The sequence below is a fragment of the Sminthopsis crassicaudata genome, chromosome 5, assembly GCF_048593235.1.
Source record: "Sminthopsis crassicaudata isolate SCR6 chromosome 5, ASM4859323v1, whole genome shotgun sequence".
Taxonomy (NCBI): domain Eukaryota; kingdom Metazoa; phylum Chordata; class Mammalia; order Dasyuromorphia; family Dasyuridae; genus Sminthopsis; species Sminthopsis crassicaudata.
This window is the reverse complement of record NC_133621.1, coordinates 93,125,001-93,143,077: the sequence shown is the minus strand read 5'-3', so window position 1 is coordinate 93,143,077 and position 18,077 is coordinate 93,125,001. Positions and strand designations below refer to the sequence as shown.

Below are 18,077 nucleotides of genomic sequence, written 5' to 3'. Positions count from 1 at the left end.
GCTATGCAAAATCACCTGCTTCATTTTCCCCTCCATAGACCTCTGGATCCAGTAACAAAATACAGATCAAAAAACTGGAGATGACATCCAGAGAGAGAACTATGGAAACTGAATATAGATAGAAGCATTCTATTTTTATCTTTTTTGTTCTTTGTTTTTCTTTCTTATAGCTTTTCCCTATTGCTCTCACTTTTCTTTCATAACATGAATAATATGGAAGTATGTTTTAAATGATTGTACATGTATAATCTATATTGGATTGCTTGCTGTTTTGAGGAATAGAGAGGAAAGGAAAGAAGTAGGAAAAATCAAGAGCTTAAAAAAATGAATGTTAAAAACTATCTTTACATGTAATTAGAAAAATAAGATTCTATTGAGAAAATTAATTTTAAAAATATCTATGTCTAGAGATAGTATGGTATATAGAAGAAAGGACTAGGTTGGCATTCAGAACACCTAAGGGCTGATCCCAGCTGTTTCACTAATGTGTTATGTAAACCTTGGCAAGTCACAAAACCGCTGTGTATAAGCTTGAGTGTTCTCATGTGTAAAATGTAGATGATGTAATTTCTGAAAGTAGCATACCATTTTGAAATTGATAGAAAAAGAAAAGATGGCGAAATTCTCAATACAAGACTGATTAGTGAAGTTGTGATCAATCGGGTTTTTACTGAGTGCCTACTATGTGCCAATTATGGCTAGGTGGAATCTTAGTGTACAGTGTGCCAGGAGTAAAATCAGGAAGACTCAAATCTGGCCTCAAACACTTAACAGTTGTGTGATCTGGACAAGTCACTTAACCAGGTTTGCCTTAGTTTCCTCATCTGTAAAATGAGCTGGCGAAGGAAATAGCAAAAAAAAAAAAAAAATCCAGTATCTTTGCCAAGAAAATCCTGAAGTGGGTCATGAACAATCAGACGTGACCGAAAAATAACTAAAGTAAAACACAATGTGCCAGGCACTTTGTTGGATATAAAAGCAAAAATGAAAATATTCCCTGTTCTCAGTGAGTTTGCACTCTCTTAAGGGAATCAATATGTCCATACATAAATATTTGCAGAATAAATTTTAGTATCTACCTCCCAGTATTATTTTGAAGATAACATGAGATAGTCATAAAGTGCTTTGCAATTTTTACAATATTGTATAAATACTAGTTGTTATTTTTATTATATACAGAGTAAATACAATATAGTTAACTATAGGGTTGTTAAGGAAGAAGGGTACTAGCAGGGAGAGGAATAAAGGAGAGCTTCTTATATTTCAGATAAATCTTAAAAAGGATTCTATGGCACAAGAGTAGGAGGCAGAGCATTCCAGGCAAAGGGGAAAGACATCACAAAAAACACAGAGAGAGGACATATAGGGCTATGTATGAAGAATTGAGAGAAAAATACTTTGACTGAAATGTAGAATTAGAAGAAGAGAGAAGGTGAAGATAATCTGTATTAAAGTTCAAAAGTAGCAGCCATTCAGAATACATTTTCCTTCACTTAATTGTTTAATTCCTTTACCTAATTAATTCTCTTAATATATACTTAGCTTTTTTCATCCAAACATAAGACAAGCGGGATAAGGCAGAAGATATAAGCCAATAAAAAGAGAACTAAAAGAGGAATCAGTAGACCTGGGCCTTCTATTTCCTACCCATGTAGCCGTATACAAATCATTTAATCTCTCTGGGCCTCAGATACAACATTTATAAAATAATGGGCTTGGCTGAGAGGTTCCCCTAAGATTCCTTCTAACTCTCAGTGGGTGATCTTGCCAATATCTTGCTCTTTCTATCTCATATGATTATGGAGGATCAGAAGAGCTTATTTATGTATTAAAAAAAAAAAGTTTTGTGAACTGAAAAGCACCATGAATATGCTTTTATCTGTATCTTTTCCATCCAGAAGCTTCTGATTACTCAGGGGTCCTTGAGATATGATTCCATAGAGCTCACACTGTTGGTGATCTTAAGCAAGAGAATTTGAACCTCGGATTTCTCATCTGTAAAATGAGGGAGTCCGACTATCTGACTTCTGTGATCTCGTGCAGCTCCAAGTGCATGAGCCTGTCTAAAGACAGCAATGGCTAAATGACCTCTCAAGGTTGCCAGCGTAGCTTTCTGTGACTAGAAATCACATAACAGGTATTAGAAAGTTTTATGAAACCTGACCTAATTTAAGAAAGATCCTGCCCTATTCTGTCTCAGGGAAGCTAGAGTCAGTAGATTGTGTTGCCTCTTTCCCTCAAGCAATCAGACTGTATGTAACCTGATTGTTTTTACTGAGTGTGTATTATTAGTTGTCCACAAAAGGCACCACTCCAGTGCCTCTGTGCTGTTCACTCAAGGTCATCCAAAGAAGTATTAGGCTGAGCTACTTTGAGCTTTATAAATTAATGCTACTTTAATCATTTATTCAGTGAGTATGAATGGACTATTCTCCTAAAGATTATTACAGTTCTGGATTTTGACTTTATCTGAAATGGTTTGAAGTGATCGAATGACAGCTTTAAACCTGTCACTGTAGATTTTAAATTATTTACAGCTATGTGAGGTTTGTGCTTTAACAGTTGGTTTATGATGTGATTTCAGCTTAACACTTCTAAATGTGGTCTCTCCGCTCCTGCAAACCAACAGAAATCCACCAAGCTTTTTAACGAGGATCCCAGAACATATGAAAAAGTGATCTCCATGGCATAGTTAAGCTTTTATTGTCCTTATTTTGTTTTTGTTTTTTTTTTTTTTTATCATTCTAAATTTTCTCTGTTCACCTGCTCTGGAATGACTACAAGTCAAAAATGACAGGTTCATAATATGGGACACAAAGCTTGACTTCCTGCCTTCTCTTGGTCCTTCCTTTCTGCTAAATATATGTTATTACTTTGGATCTGAGGGCTCAATCTGCCCATGACTCTGAGACCACTTTTGTACCAGGCCAAAAGATTTTCACAGTGTCATATCTAGTTCAATTCTCCTGTCCCTCAGACAGTAAATCAGAGCTTTAGACTATGGTTACTTTTCCAGCCCAAATACCTGGAATGGGAATGCAACAGATTTTGACTGTTCATCTTTCAAGATCTCCCATTAGAGTTCTTGCCCTTTATACTTTCTGACTTCTGTACATTCTATGTCTTTTTCATGATTCTGCCCAGTCCCCCATGCTTTGGCTAACTTTCCAGCACTATAGAATATTTAATCACTTTGATGTTGAAAAACATGACAGCCTGCTCCTCCGCATATCCGGTAATGGAAGACCTTTAATTTGGAGTCAGAGAATTTAAATTCATAGTAACCTCTTTTTTTTTTTTTCTTATCAGTAAAATAAGGGGTTAGCTCCTAGGAACTCAGAGCTTCTTTCCAATTGTATCCCTATGAGCTTTTAGGCTACTTGCTACCTAAGTAGCCCTAGGCTAAATTTTATATTTTACCTCCATTATAAACCCTAGTTATCTTCAAATATGTAAAGACAAAGAACTGTTGGTCTCAGAAGCAAGGCTGACTGGTGCAGTTGTGTAGTATGCTGCAAACATTGTCTAGGGTTGCTAGGTGGCTCGGGGGATAAAGAGTTAGGACTAAAGTCAGAAAGATTCATCTTCCTGGCTCATCTTCAAATCTGGACTCAAACACTCTTGGGATTCTGGGCAAGTTATCTAATCCTGTTTGCCTCAGGTCATTTGTAAAAGGAGCTGGAGAAGGAAATGGCAAACCACTCTCTCAAAGAATTCAACATGACTGAAATGACTCAACAACAAGGATCACTTCTTTTATAAAATCCATTCTGCCTATTCCAGCCCTCAATTTAAAAAAAAATCATAATAAAATAAAAAATAAAAAGATCATCACCTTTGAACCAAACAACTCATACAATATTGCATTGCATAATTTATGAATATTTCAAAGTTAACATTATAAAAAGAGCTTTGTTCCCATAATTTTCATTTATTAAGATATCACAGCATAATATTCACCACTTTAGAATTCCTTTTCAATTTGATTGTCCTAATTGCAGAAATAAATGATTTTTAAAATGCACTTTAGTTCGTTTCAGTAATGATATTGTCAAACTCTGATTAATAGGAAATAACGTTTTATTATAGGATTGGAAATATAGATTTGGAGGGGACCAAAAGGTCATCTTGTCCAACACTCTCATTTTATAGAGGAAGAAATTGCGGCCGAAGGTCACAAAGTAAACCAATAAAATTCAAGTCCTCTGATTTTTTTTTTAATTTTTTAAATGTGGGGAGAGGGGCAAGGTAACTTCGCCCACAGTAATACAGAGAGGATGTGTTAAGTATCTTAGACCAGATTTGAATTCGGGTGCTCCTGACTCCAGGGCCAGTGCTCTATCCACTGTGCCTAGGGCACAGTAGATTTTCTCTGATTTTGAAGGATACTTTCCCCTGTATCATACTTTCTCCTTGACTAAATTGTATTCACAATTAATCATATAACTATTCTTAGATTCCCAAGATAAAATGCATCTTTTTTTTTTGCTGAGGCAATTGGGGATAAGTGACTTGCCCAGGGCACACAGCTAGGAAGTGTTAAGTGTCTGAGTTCACATTTGAACTCATGTCCTCCTGACTTCAGGGCTCTATCCACTGCACCACCTAGCTGCCCCAAATGCACCTTTTTACAGTGAGTCAGATGAGAAGCTTTTCATATAAAGATATGTAGGTAGAAAAATGAATCAAGATTAGTATTCCAGTAATAAATTAGATTCTAATAAATTAGAATTTAGAGATCTCACAATCAAGATGCTAACTTACAACTTTGAAACGTGAATGGTATTTTCAGAATTGTGGTATAGCAGTCAAAGATCTGGAATCCATCTTTGGTTCTTTCTCGGGCTTTTGGCAAGCTATCAGTCTCTCTGGCTATTAGCAGTCATGAGTGGCTTTAAGATATACAACATTTCTTGAATTAATTTTCCCTGATCTGTATTTCAGCTACCAGAATCAGGTATCCCTATTTGTGGTACCTATAGTTGAGAAAGTATATTATAATTTTGAAACTTTTTAGCGGCAGCATTCTAAAAGACCAAGTTGTAGAAATGTTGTTCAGTAAAAATTTGTCAATAAAACATGGTCATGAATCTGTTTTCCTTGTCTTCCTCTATTTTTCTCTGTGTTCATGTATCCCTCTCCTTCTATTGCTTTCTGTCCCTTTCTCTATTTCCTTTCTGCCTCACTCCTTTAAACTGACCATAATTTAGAACTGAAGTATGAGTTTTTAAAAAGTAATGCTTCAAAATATTGTCCATGGAGAGGCCACTCAACTTCTCGACATGCTCTTCCCTATAAAATGGGAATTATCAGGCTTCCATGTATTTTACAAGGTTATGAAAAAAACACTTTATAAATCGTAAAATTTCATATAAAGTGAATTGATATTAATAGTACATGTCTCCTGTTTTTAGTTCAAAAATATATTAGTAGAGACTTTTCATTTGTTTTCTTTTTAAGAGTATTTTTTTTTAACTTGTGGGACTCTTTATTATTCCTTTAACAGGAAAAATATACTCCAACCCTTTACTAGCAAAACCCTTCTTAGAAATCTCCAAATGGAAGGTTTGGGCTTTTGCTCCGTGTTTTAATAAAGAAGAAATTAAAATTATAATTATGAAATCTGGATAGTAAATCTAATGCTTGTTTTGGTTTATTTGAATTTTCAGATGTCTTCATTTTAGGCATTGAAGAGCATGAGGGGAAGAAAATAGAAACTGACAGCATTGTCATCCAAATTTGGGAAGTTCAATTTCATCAACTAAAATATGAGATTTGGAGATATTTGAGACCATGATTTCTATTCCTTTTTTCCTCTCATATTGAATGATTCCATATGATTTATTAAATTATAGGAGATAGCACAAAAAAGTAGGGCCAAGCTTAATTAGAAAAATTCCAGAGACTGTTCTCACTGTCTCTGAGCTCCAACTTTCTCAGAAATTTTAGATTTGGATAATGTCAATAGTTTCCTTTGCAATTACATTTTCTAAAGGCCTACCCTAGAGAAGGTAACTACATGAGGCCCTGGCCTTTGAGAACCATTGTTCTCATAGCCAGACCTAGCTGGAAGGAAGAAGTAACTCGGGTTCTACAGAGCTACAGTGCCCTGAGCAATTGTGTTGCCAATCCAGGAAAGAGTACCTCAGAATATCTGTGTGTGAGAAATGGCTTTCTTTAACATGATAATAGTTTATTCTGAGTATTGTAGAAGAAAACTTTTTCTGGTATGATTTATGTTTCTCAAATTTTACATCACGTCTCTGTGAATTTATTGAAAATTTTGCATGTTTTTTTTATGGTCCCAGCTTTATTTTCCTTTATGATTTATCACCAGGATTTTCCCCATGGCAACATTTGTACAAAATTAGTGTTGTTAATTTTAGTTTTAAAAATCAGCCCTCTTGCTGTTGATCTCCAAATACAACAGGGAGTGCCAATGTCAGTGTTTCATTAAGCACTAATTTTATGCAACAGTATATGTAAGACCCATTTCCAGCACCCCAGGATACCTTCATTTGGCCTACCCTTGTTCAGATAACTGTCTATCACTGGAGTGAGAGGACATCAGTTAGGAAAAAACACCATTATTCTAACAAACCACTCCCGCCTATGCTGCCTAATTGGAGATGTCCAGTAGCTTCCTAGGACTTTCCGTTATTTTTAGATTTCTCTTTTCCTGTTTTTAACATTTCCCAGATGTTGGAGCTTTTTTTGAAGAGGGAATGTGGCTACGGTATAACTTCCAAGCACCAGGAGCCAAGGATGCCCCCACTCGAAGTGGCAGCTCTCCGGACACTCAGAACTCCATGCCAGACCTGGCCAAGGAAGAGCTCAGTTTTAGCTTCAGCACCACCAAGGTTCCCTGCATCCTCCTCTACGTCAGCTCTCAAACCACAGACTTCCTGGCAGTTCTGGTGAAACCCTCTGGTAAGGATCTCCACCCTTGTCTGGCCATGATTCACCTGTGCTATGATTTTCACAAATTCTCAGAGGATGAGAAGGGATGCGCTCATGTGGCTAGCAGAGGAGAGTCTCTGATCTCACAGCCAGACCAGGTCAGGTAGCAGAGGGACAGCAGCTGATGCTGATATCCAAAGCTGGAATGAATGAGAGAATTAACACTCTTTAGAGTTTGGAGCCAAGAGAATCTGCTTGAATCTCAGGGAATTCTATATCCAATGAAAGCTACCTCTCAGAATTCTACCGGCAGTGATGTGCCAAGGTGTCTCACTTCAAGCTCAGTCAGTCATAAGCCCCTAAATAGGGATGGAAATACAATTCCACTCAATAAGTATAAAATAGGTGATTGTTGTATGCAGAACATTGTGCTAGGACATCCTGGTATGAAGCTTAGTTGACATGTACTGTGCTTCATAAAGTTTACAATCTTAGATGAATGGGTACTTTTTGCTTTTCTCTATCCCTAGCACAGTGCCTGGAAAGCTTTTTAATACTTGTTGAATGACCAAAGAATGGGGAAAATAAACCAATCTGTGATTTCATTAACAGAAGGGACTCTTCAGCAAAGAAAATCCCTTTACTAATGCATGTTGGTAACTTCTCTGTGACTTAAAGTCTCAGAAATTATAAAATTATATAATAATTACATAAAATTATATAATAAAAAGGGAAATTAAAATTTGTTGTTAAGCACTTTTCAAGGTGAACTATGAAGTTTAACAATGTCCCCAATTATAAGACATTCTTTAATAGAATGCAAAATCCATGAGGGCAGGAACTGTCTCACTTTTGTATTGATCTCCTTACTGTTTTACAGACTGAGACACAAATCTAGCACATGGTACATAATAGATTCTCTCTCACACACACAGGCACATATCTGTTCACAAATACAAACTAATCTAACATGTAAGATTTCTTAAAATCAGGCTAATGTTGTTTATTATCATTAAAGATGGGTTATTTAAAAATACAATTTTTTAAAATTTTACTTACTAGAATTTCACCAAAATTCTGTTTGAAGTGAAGTTCTCCAGAACTTCTCCTTTTCTATCCAATTACTCATTTCGAATTATCCCATTTTGCTGTTATTGTTCAGTCATTTTTCAGTTGTGTCCAAGTCTTTGTAACCACATTTGGAATTTTCTTGGCAAAGATATTAAAATTGATTTGCCTTTTCCTTCTTAACTCATTTTATACCTGAAGAAACTGAGGCAAAGAGGATTAAGTAACTTGCCTGGGGTCACACAGCTAGTAAGTGAGGCTGGATTTGAACTCAAGAAGATGAGTTTGCCTTTAGAGAAAAGGAATTGGAGAGAAAAGGAATTGTTATTTTAGCTGCAAATTTGTTCAGAGCAAAAATAAGACAGAAAAGAATGTCTACCTGAATGTCCCACTGCTATTTCAAATTTAGTCTTAGAAAACTCCACTTAGGAAGATGCCATTCAAACTAGCTTCTCCACCCTCTAAACAAACTTGTATCTTTTAATGGTGTTATTATTATCCCAGTCGCAAAAGTAAAAGAACCTTGGAATTACCTTGGACTCTTATCCCTCACCGACTTCCCCTCCTCCCTTTCTTTTCTTCACCAATCCAAACCAATCATTCACCAAGTCCAGTAATTTCTTCTTTTGTGAAATATTTTACATTTATCCCTTTGTTTTCATTCACTCTATCAATACCCTAGTCCAAGTCCTTATCACCTCACCCTAGCATTAATTTGACCTTCTCTGTTTTCCCCTGTTTAGGTTAACCTACCCTATGTCTCCCTGCCAAATTCATGATCAAAGACACCATTTTACATTATTTGTGCCCTTTCAAAACCTTCAGTGGCTCCCCAGTACTGATGGGATAAAGTCTAAATTTCTTAATCTGAAATTCAAGGCTTTCCATAGTTTGTCCCCTAGGTGCCACTCTTGTCTTACTTTCTGCCATTCCTGACCATGAAACATTTGAACCAAATTGGTACATTCATTATTTCCCTATTACAGCATGCACTTACCTAAAAACAATAATAGCTAAAAATAAAAATAAGATTTAAATAGTGCTTCTTAAGTTTCAGTCACTGTGCTAAGTGCTTTATAATTGTTATCACATTTTATGTTTTGGGAGGTAAGTACCACTAATATTAAACCCATTTTACACATGAAGAAACTGAGACAAACAGAAGTTAAGTAACTTACTCAAAATCATACCTCTAGCATGCACTATACTACATATATACTAGCTGCTGCTACCCTTTTGTTTATATTCTTTCTGCTTCCTAGAAAGCCTTTTATCATTTTTTTGGGGTCTTTTTCAGTCCTATTTTTCCCTCACAGCCCAGCCCCAAATTTCAAGCTCTCTGTACAATACAGTACAATATACTGAGGTATAGCCTTGTCCACTCTGGTTTGTTCCATCTCTGAGTCCTATGAGCAATATCAAGATCATTCATTAAAAACTCAACTCAAGCTGTCTTGTATTGCCCTTTGTCTTACTTGTCTAAATTACAGACTCTTTGAATGTACAATCTTTTAAAGTTATTTTAAATTGTTGTGCCCTGTTAAGTTTTGGTATCCAGGGACAAAGCCCAATTCACTTCCCTCAAATTACATCCCTGATTTTTTTAGTACTACACAATGCACCCTTCTCAATTATGTTCCATAAATGTGTCTTAATGATGATGATAACTAAAGAGAAAAGGAATCCATTGAAGATCTTATTTACTATAGACCATCAAAGAGAAATAGTTTATGATGACTCTAATTCATTTAGGAGATGAATGTGAATCTTTTTTCATCATGTTATATTTTTAATGGTTAAATTTTAATACTCTTTTCACTGCCATATTGACATCCTTTTACTGTTATTGGAAGTATTTTAAATATGTCATTTGAAATTTATTATCTAAGTATATTTGAATAACTATTTTGAGTCATTCATGATATTCTAGCTACACACCTTTCAGAACAAATTATTTCTGTCATTTTTAAAGGATGAAGTAATAAAAATATAAAATTTTAAAGAAAAAGAAAGAAAATCATAAAAATGAAGAAAATAAACCTAAAGTCGATTTTACTACAGTTATGAAAGTATTGTGGTATACTTAAAATGGAGAGTTTAAGGATAAAGGTATCTATACATTGACATAAATGTAAATTTTCCTCTTTCCCACCTTGACAGCCATCAGCCAGTGAAATTTTATTAAGTATTTTCCCTGTGCCAGGCGCTGTGCTAAGTGTTAAGAATACAAAGAAAGCCAAAAAAAACAGTCCCAGCTCTTAAAGAGTCTAAGGGAGTCTAAGGGAAAAGACAATCTACAAGCAATTACAGACAAACAAGCTATATATAAGAAAAATTGTAACTTATCAGCAAAGGGAAGGCACTAGAACTCAAGAAGGAATATCAGAGCCTTCCTGTAGAAAGTGGGATTTTAGTTTAGAAAGGAAGCCAAGAAATGGAAATTAGGAGGTAATGAATTCTAGTCATGGGGTACAGCAAGTTAAAATGCTTGGAGTTGAATGTTAGAGAATCATGATCCAAGAATAGCTGAGTTTAGTATCACTAGGTTAGAGAGTGTGGGGGGAAGAGAGGTGTAAGGTATAAGAACAATGGAAATGTGAGGACAGGGTGGATAGGATTTAAAGGGTTTTAACACCATACAAAGGCTTTTATATTTAATGGTGGAGATAATAGGGAAGCACTGGAGATTGTTTTTTGATTGAGTTTATTGAGGTGGGATGGAAGGATAATGTAGTAAAACCTGTGTTTTATGGAAGTTGAATTTGGCAACTGAGTGAAAGATGGGGTGTTGTAGACAAGTAAGGGAAGCAACAAGCAAGATATTGCAGTGGTCCAAGCATGAAGTGATGAAAGCTTGCAGTGTCAGAGGAAAGAATGAAACATGTACAAAAGGATGCTCAAGAAGTTTTGTCAACAGATTGGATATGGGAGGTGAGAAAGGTAAGGAGTCAAGGATGACAGGTGGCAAGGCTGGTGAGACTCTCTATAGATATAGGGAAATTAGGAAGAAGGAAGAATTTTGGGGAAAATAATATCAGTTTTGAGTTTAAGATAACTATGGGATATCCAGTTTGAGATCTCCAATAGACAGTTGGAGATGCAAGACTAGCAAAAAAGTTAGGACTAGATAAGTAGATTTAAAAATCATCAGTATAGAAATGATAACTGAATCCATAGAAGCTGTTGAAATCACCAAGTGAAAATATGTAGATGGAGAAAAGAAGGCTCAGGACAGAACCTTCATCATTAGTAACTGTGACCTGAAGAGCCATCGCAGAGGAAACTGAGTCAGATAAGTAGGAGGAGAATCAGGATAAATTAGTGTCATTGAAACCCTGAGAGAAGAGGATATGAAGAAGAGCATGATCAACAATGTCAAAAGCTACAGAGGTCAAGAAGGATGATGATTAAGAAAAGGTCATTAGATTTGACAATTAGGATATCATGTAAAGTGGTTTCCTTCAAGTGGAAGTGACTGAGAAGCCAGAGATTAGAGAGGTAAGAAGAAAATGAGAGTAGTAAAAGTAGTGGAGGCTTTTCTAAAGGCATTTAGCAACAAAAGACAAAAGAGAGATATGGGCGAATGATAAACAAAAATGGAAAAATGAAATGAGAGGGTTTAATTTGTTGTTTTGTTTTAGAATAGGAGAGACTCTGGTATGTTTGTGGGCAGTGCAGAAACAACTAATAGAAAAGGAGCCATTAAAGATAAGTGCAATTGGGAATGATGAGAAGGGACAATCTGCTAAAGGACATGAGATGGGATGGGATCCTTTGTGCAAATAGTGTGCAAGTTTGCTTTGGCAATGAGAAGGACCATCTCAATACCACAGATGGGATTGAGCAAGGGAGAAAAGGAAAGTTCTCTAGCAATTTCTTCAACCTTTTCAATCAAATATGAAACAAAGTTCTCTGTTGAAATAGTAGTGGGGAGAGAGCTATGTGAAATTTAAGGAGGAAAAGAAAGTTTTGAAAAGCCTTTGTGGTGAGTAGAAAAGTACTTAAATTAGGAAGGTAATAAAGGATTGCCTTACTGCAGTGAAAGTGCATTTGAGATTATATAATATAAATTTGTAGTGGATTTAGTCAGCATGCTTAATTTTCCCTTGTTTTATTCAGTAGCATATAAATAGGAAAGAAGCCAGTAGTTGGTAGGAATATTTTGGGCTGCGACTTGCACAAAATGGTAATAAGATTTCCAGAAATTAGGAGCGGCAGAATTTCATGGCAGGGGCAATGAAATAGAACCTGGAAGTAGATTTCATGATTAGCATGTAGTCTGCTAAAGAATCTACTTTTGAACTTCACATGAAGAAAATTCCAAAAGTCAGGTAGTCCTTTACCAAAATGAAATGGAATCAAATCAAGGCTGTGTTTGCACAATTCCAAGTGGCCAAATGAAATCTTCAAGCAGTTAGTCAGCAAGGTGTCAACAAGCAGGTATCCAAAGGGGGATAAAAACACTTCATGATTCTTTTAAGGAATTTATTTCTTGTCTGAGGCATGAGAAGCAACATGGAACAGAAATTTGCAAGCTGGCATGGGGGAAAATATGTTCAAATTTGCCTCTGACACATAAAAGACTGCAATATTTTCAAAATTTCTCAATGAGCTACATAATTTATTGAGACTTTAAATTACAGAGAAAGGACAGAAATGTACTGGTTGAAAAGATATCTTCACTTAGGAGTTTCCTATACCAAGAAAATCACAGCTCCAGATCATCTTCTTTAAACAAAATAATATTAATAATAAATTAGATAATAAAATAGGTATTCCTTAAATAAAATGAAAGAAAGATAGATTAGTCATATAGTAAAAACAAGAAATAATTGAGGGACCCTATACATGTTTTATTTATATCCATACAATATCAAAAGATGCAGACAGGGATTCCTAATATTTTGGGAAGCATGGATCACTTGGCAGTCCAGTGAAGTCCATGGACCACTTTTTAGAATTTTTTTAATTCATTAAATAAAATACAAAGAATTTCCAAGAAAACCAATTAAATTAAAATAAAGATGTATTTCTTCCCCATCCAAATTTATGGACCTTCTGAAATCTGTACATTGGCCTCAAATTAAGAGCCCTAATCTAGAGAAAATATCCCAACAAATTGGGAGAGAGAGAGAGAGAGAGAGAGAGAGAGAGAGAGAGAGAGAGAGAGAGAGAGAGAGAGAGAGAGAGAGAGAGAGAAGAGAGAGAGAGAGAGAGAGAGAGAGAGAGAAAGAGAGAGAGAGAGAGAGAGAGAGAGAGAGAGAGAGAGAAAGAGAGAGAGAGAAAGAGAGAGAGAGAAAGAGAGAGAGAAGGAAGGAAAGAGGAGGAAAAGAGAGAGAAAGAGGGAGGGAGGGAAGAAAGGAGAGAGAGAGAGAGGGGGAGAAGAGAAAATGCATGTGTGTTTTGAGGAATAAGAAGAAAAGGAAAAAAAGGAAAATATTTGCTTAAAAGCAAGAAGAATACTAAATTTCTTTTAATAGCATAAATGATCATAGCATATAAGAAACACAAGGGATATAGAATTTACCTAGAATGGTCATTCATAGCTAGTGAGAGTGTCCTGAAAGGGTTAGTTAGATCCATTTTTGAGTTTTAGAATTTGAAAGAGACATTAATGATATGGAAAAATGAATTTGAATATAAAAGGAATGACTAAATTCATATTTTAATGAAACTCTAATTACAAAGTGCTTTACGTGCAAAATCTCATTTGATCATTTTTTTTTTTTGAGGCAATTGGAGTCAAGTGACTTGTCCAGAGTCACAAAATTAGTAAATGTCTGAGGTCACATTTGAACTCAAGTCCTCCAGACTCAGGGCTAGTGCTCATTTGATTTTTACAACTGCTGTTCATGCATGATGATGCAGGGGAGCCTCAGGGAGGTCAATTGTCAGATATAAACCTTGCCTCTTCCTGATCATGCTCTGCATACAAGCAGCATTTAATAAATTGGTTAAATGAAGTGAATTTAAGTGGCCTGCCCAAGGTCACACTGCCAGTCATAATCTAGAATTAGGAGTACAATTGGAACCATGGTCTCTTAAATCTGAATATAGAATTCCCTCCATTATACTGTGCTATCTTCTGCTTTGGGGTATTGGAAAATGCTGATTACAGAGGCAGAGAACCAGATTCAAATTCTATTTCAGCCACTTACTCGCTAAGTGACCTTGGCAAAGTTACCTTCTGGCCCTCATTTTTTTCATCTAAAAAAATGAAAGATATTTCTCTGTAAAGTTGCTCCCAGGTCCAAATCCTGTGACCTTTCATCATAAAAACAAATCATTTGATCTTTAAGGATCATAAATAAATAGGAAACAAAATCTATGACTATTATTCAGATAAACTGAAATCATTAAGCAGGTGGATTATCCCTGGTCATTTTTTAAAGTGATGAGAAAAAGATAGATGAGGGAAAAGTAGAAACTGAGAGAAAAACAACTAAGTATAGAAAGAGAAGGGAGGGAAGCTTTGAAAACTTTCATTCCCTTTTATTTGCATAAGGATTGTTGCAGTTATAAAATAAAGGAAGCTACCAAGTTCATGTTTCTTAAAGGCCACCAAAATTTCCATCTATCTATCTTTTGTAAATTATGTTGACTTTAATATTGTAAATGCATGATTATTTTATGTGCTACATGCCGTGCTCTGCTTATAGCATAAGAGCCTCCCTATACCCTGTGTTTATTTCTAATTTCCAATACTTTCTGGTGAAGCTTGCAGCAGTCTCTACAGGGCTGTACTGCTACATTCATAAATTCTAGGCAAAATCCCAACTTTTATAATTTGTACCATTTGCTGCTTTGACATTAAACCAATAGCCAACAATGGCTCCTTGTTTGCAAATAACAAACCCTTGCCTGCTCTGAGAGCTTAGAGTTCAAGAATTAGTATGACTCTGAATCAGTCGCAGAGTTCACAACCACCATGCTATTAATGCAGAGTAAGGTGGGGAAGAGGGCTTAAGAGAAACTTAAAAGGAAAAAAAAAAGATGACTATATAAGAGATATAAAGCAAAGAAATTGCTAAGACTCTCCACTGCTTTTTTATACAGGAAACTTACAGATTCGTTACAACTTGGGAGGCACCAGAGAGCCATATAATATTGATGTAGACCACCGAAACATGGCAAATGGACAGCCTCACAGTGTTAACATCACCCGTAATGAAAAGGACATAATTCTCCAGGTAAAATCATAATAATAATATATGTATGTATGTATATATATCACATCTTTATATGTGGCAACATATTTTTATTGCTATTATTTCTTCCCTTACAATTTTATGACTCATAAAAGTATAGATATATAATTCTTGCAGAAATGGCAATAACTAAGTTGGTGGCGAAAAAAAAAAAACACTATTGAAGTGCGGGGGTACTGGGGAGACTGGTATTGGGCTCTCTTTCTTTTTTTTTTTTTTTTTTGCTATCCCAATTTAGAGCTGTCTCTTGACCACTATTTTTATTCGAAATGCTGTCTTTCTTATAAATGATCTCAGATTCCTAAGGTTTATACTGCATCCCAGCATGGGTTATTCTGGCTTGGCTGTCCACTTCTTTCATTATTCCCACACACGTACAAATGTCACTCTGTGACTCCTCTCTCTGGTTCCTTCTCTCTTTTTATTTCTTCTTCCTCTCTGCCTTTATCCTAGGCTTAAAACCACACCTTCACTTCCCCAGGTTCAGATTCCACTTGGGACCCCAGGACACAAGGAGGAGGTGATTTTCTCGTGTGGCTTCCAATCCATCTCTGCTTTGTTTCTTGCCCTTACCCCACCAGTAGTTTCTACAGTGAAAGAAGTGGACCTGTACACATCATGAATAAAACATGACAAGGGGAGGTCTCCTTGGGAACTAAGCCAAAAGATCAAGGATGGGAGCTGTCATTGTATTCTCTAGGAGGAGATCAAAATAGATACCTGTCAGGAGAAAGGACAGCAGGGGGATGCTGTCTTGTCAGTGGAATGTGGTGTCATCTGGCAGGAGTTCAGCAGTCTTTCAGCTCTCATTCACATTCAGGCTAGCTGCGAGGGGAAGTTCAGACTGCAGAAAAGTGGCAGAGGGTATTATTGCCTCTCTATTAAAGGGTCTGGTGGGTGTCAAAGGCATAACTCAATAGCAAGGATGATTTAATCAGCCACATGCCTCTTTTGACAGTTAAGTGTTGTGGGAGGATGCTCCCTCCAATGTGGACACTAGTATTAACAGTTTTTTTCTGGGATGGTCCAAAGTTTTCACTGCAGTGTACACATACATACTTTCCCAGACTCTAACAAAATCCATTCTTATTTATAAACTGCATTTGACCTGGGAAAATGAATAAATGAAGGATTAAATACGCATGATTTCTTAAGATTGTGTTTTAGTCATATCTAGTTCTTCATGACCCCATTTGGAGGTTTCTTGGGATATTGGAGTAGTTTGCCATTCCCTTTTCTAGCTCATTTTACTAATGAGAAAATTAAGAGATATAAGGTCACAGCTAGTAAAGTATCTGAAACCATATATGAGTCTTCCTGACTCCAGGTCTGGCACTCTAGCCACTGTGCCAAGTTCCTTGTTCGTTAGATTCTTTTCATTAATCTAATTTATAGATAAATATATGTGTGTGTGTATTCTTCTCCCCAAACTACTATCCACTGCCCAGCTCACGGGTCTAGGAAAGCAGTCAACATGCTCCTTGCTTTTTACTACCATTTCCATACCATCCCTGTACCAAAATCACTCAATAAAAACACTCAAAATCACAGAGTCCACATCCTAGTTGCTTCTATTTTTAGTTTTTCTGTTCAGTTGTTTCAAGTTATATCTGTCTCCATGACTCCATACGGAGTTTTCTTGGAATGGTTGTTATGTCCTTCTCCAGCTCATTTTACAGATGAGGAACTGAGGCAAACAGAGCAGAGTGACTTGCCGGCTTATACTCTACCTTAGCTAACCATAAGAGTGATAATACCTCAGATTCAGAATTGTTTCCCCTCTAAAATATTCCTTTCTGATCAAAATTCCCTGTCCTTCTCACTCTCTTCTTGCCTAAATGGTCCTAGACTGCTGTTCATCTTCAAATCAACCTCTATCTTGTCTCTCCTTGTTCTCCCAGGCCATCACCTCAATTCTAACTGTATTTTCCTCCTTCAATATACATGGCCATGTCATATATCATTGCAGGAATTTACTGTCCTTCCAACTCTGATAACCTTTCTCTCTAATTTCTGCTTTTTCCCATTCTGCTAATCCCCTAGGCTGCAGATGCAGAGTATTATGAAGGAAAAGTAGATCAAACTCATACTCTCACACTCCTTATATTCCTCCTCTTGGTCCCCATCACCACCAATTTTCTTTCTCCATCTTTATTTTGGTACTCACAAATTCTCTTATAGTGTCCTTTCAATCCTGCAACTTATCTCACTTCTCCACCTAATGCTGTGGAACACAGCAGTATGGCTCCATTATACAATAATATTGTGGGGAGGGGGGAGTGATACCTACTAATTCATCTTCAAAACATCTGTCTCTTCAACTTACTGTAATAGCCCTTAGCTACAGTAGGGCACACTAGCAAAGATATTTAAATAATCTCAAAGTAATATAAGTCAACTTTCAATAATTCATGATAATGGGGGAGAGCAAGAGTATGGATAATATGAAACATGAAATCATCTGAAATCATTATGGAATGCAAATCATTTTGGAGAAAGCCCTTTGGAATACATTATATGATGTTTATAAATTTATATGCTGCTTCTAAGGCAAGTTTACCTTTTGACGTTTTACTTAAGCTATTATTAAATTAGTTTACATTTCCTGAGCACACACTGCCTAGGAGTACACTAAGCACTCAGAGGAAGCACTTGGGGGAAGCTGACCTGGGATGAAAAATATGTAGCCAACAAATCCACCAAGTGGATAATCTGCATTCAGATAATCAAGGGCTGACTGTACGGAATTACCAGACACTAGCACAAAGTAGCCTTATTACAACTCTCAAGTGTCATCATTCATAAATAGTCAAAGCTGCATTAGCAATAATAGCTTAAGGCTTACTGACAGTCAAAATTTAAACCAACCTCTAACACGAAAATAGATATCCTTTAAAAATT

At 36.2% G+C, this 18,077-nt stretch overlaps 1 protein-coding gene across 1 annotated transcript in view; it reads left to right on the top strand.

The window, feature by feature from the left end:
- CNTNAP2 (contactin associated protein 2) overlaps positions 1–18,077 on the top strand; it is a 2,674,182-nt gene that overhangs the window by 2,470,415 nt on the left and 185,690 nt on the right. Inside the window, exons 19-20 of the mRNA XM_074267631.1 lie at positions 6,700–6,930; positions 15,025–15,158. Coding sequence (XP_074123732.1) covers positions 6,700–6,930; positions 15,025–15,158 — 365 coding nt within the window. The remainder of the gene's footprint in view (positions 1–6,699; positions 6,931–15,024; positions 15,159–18,077) is intronic.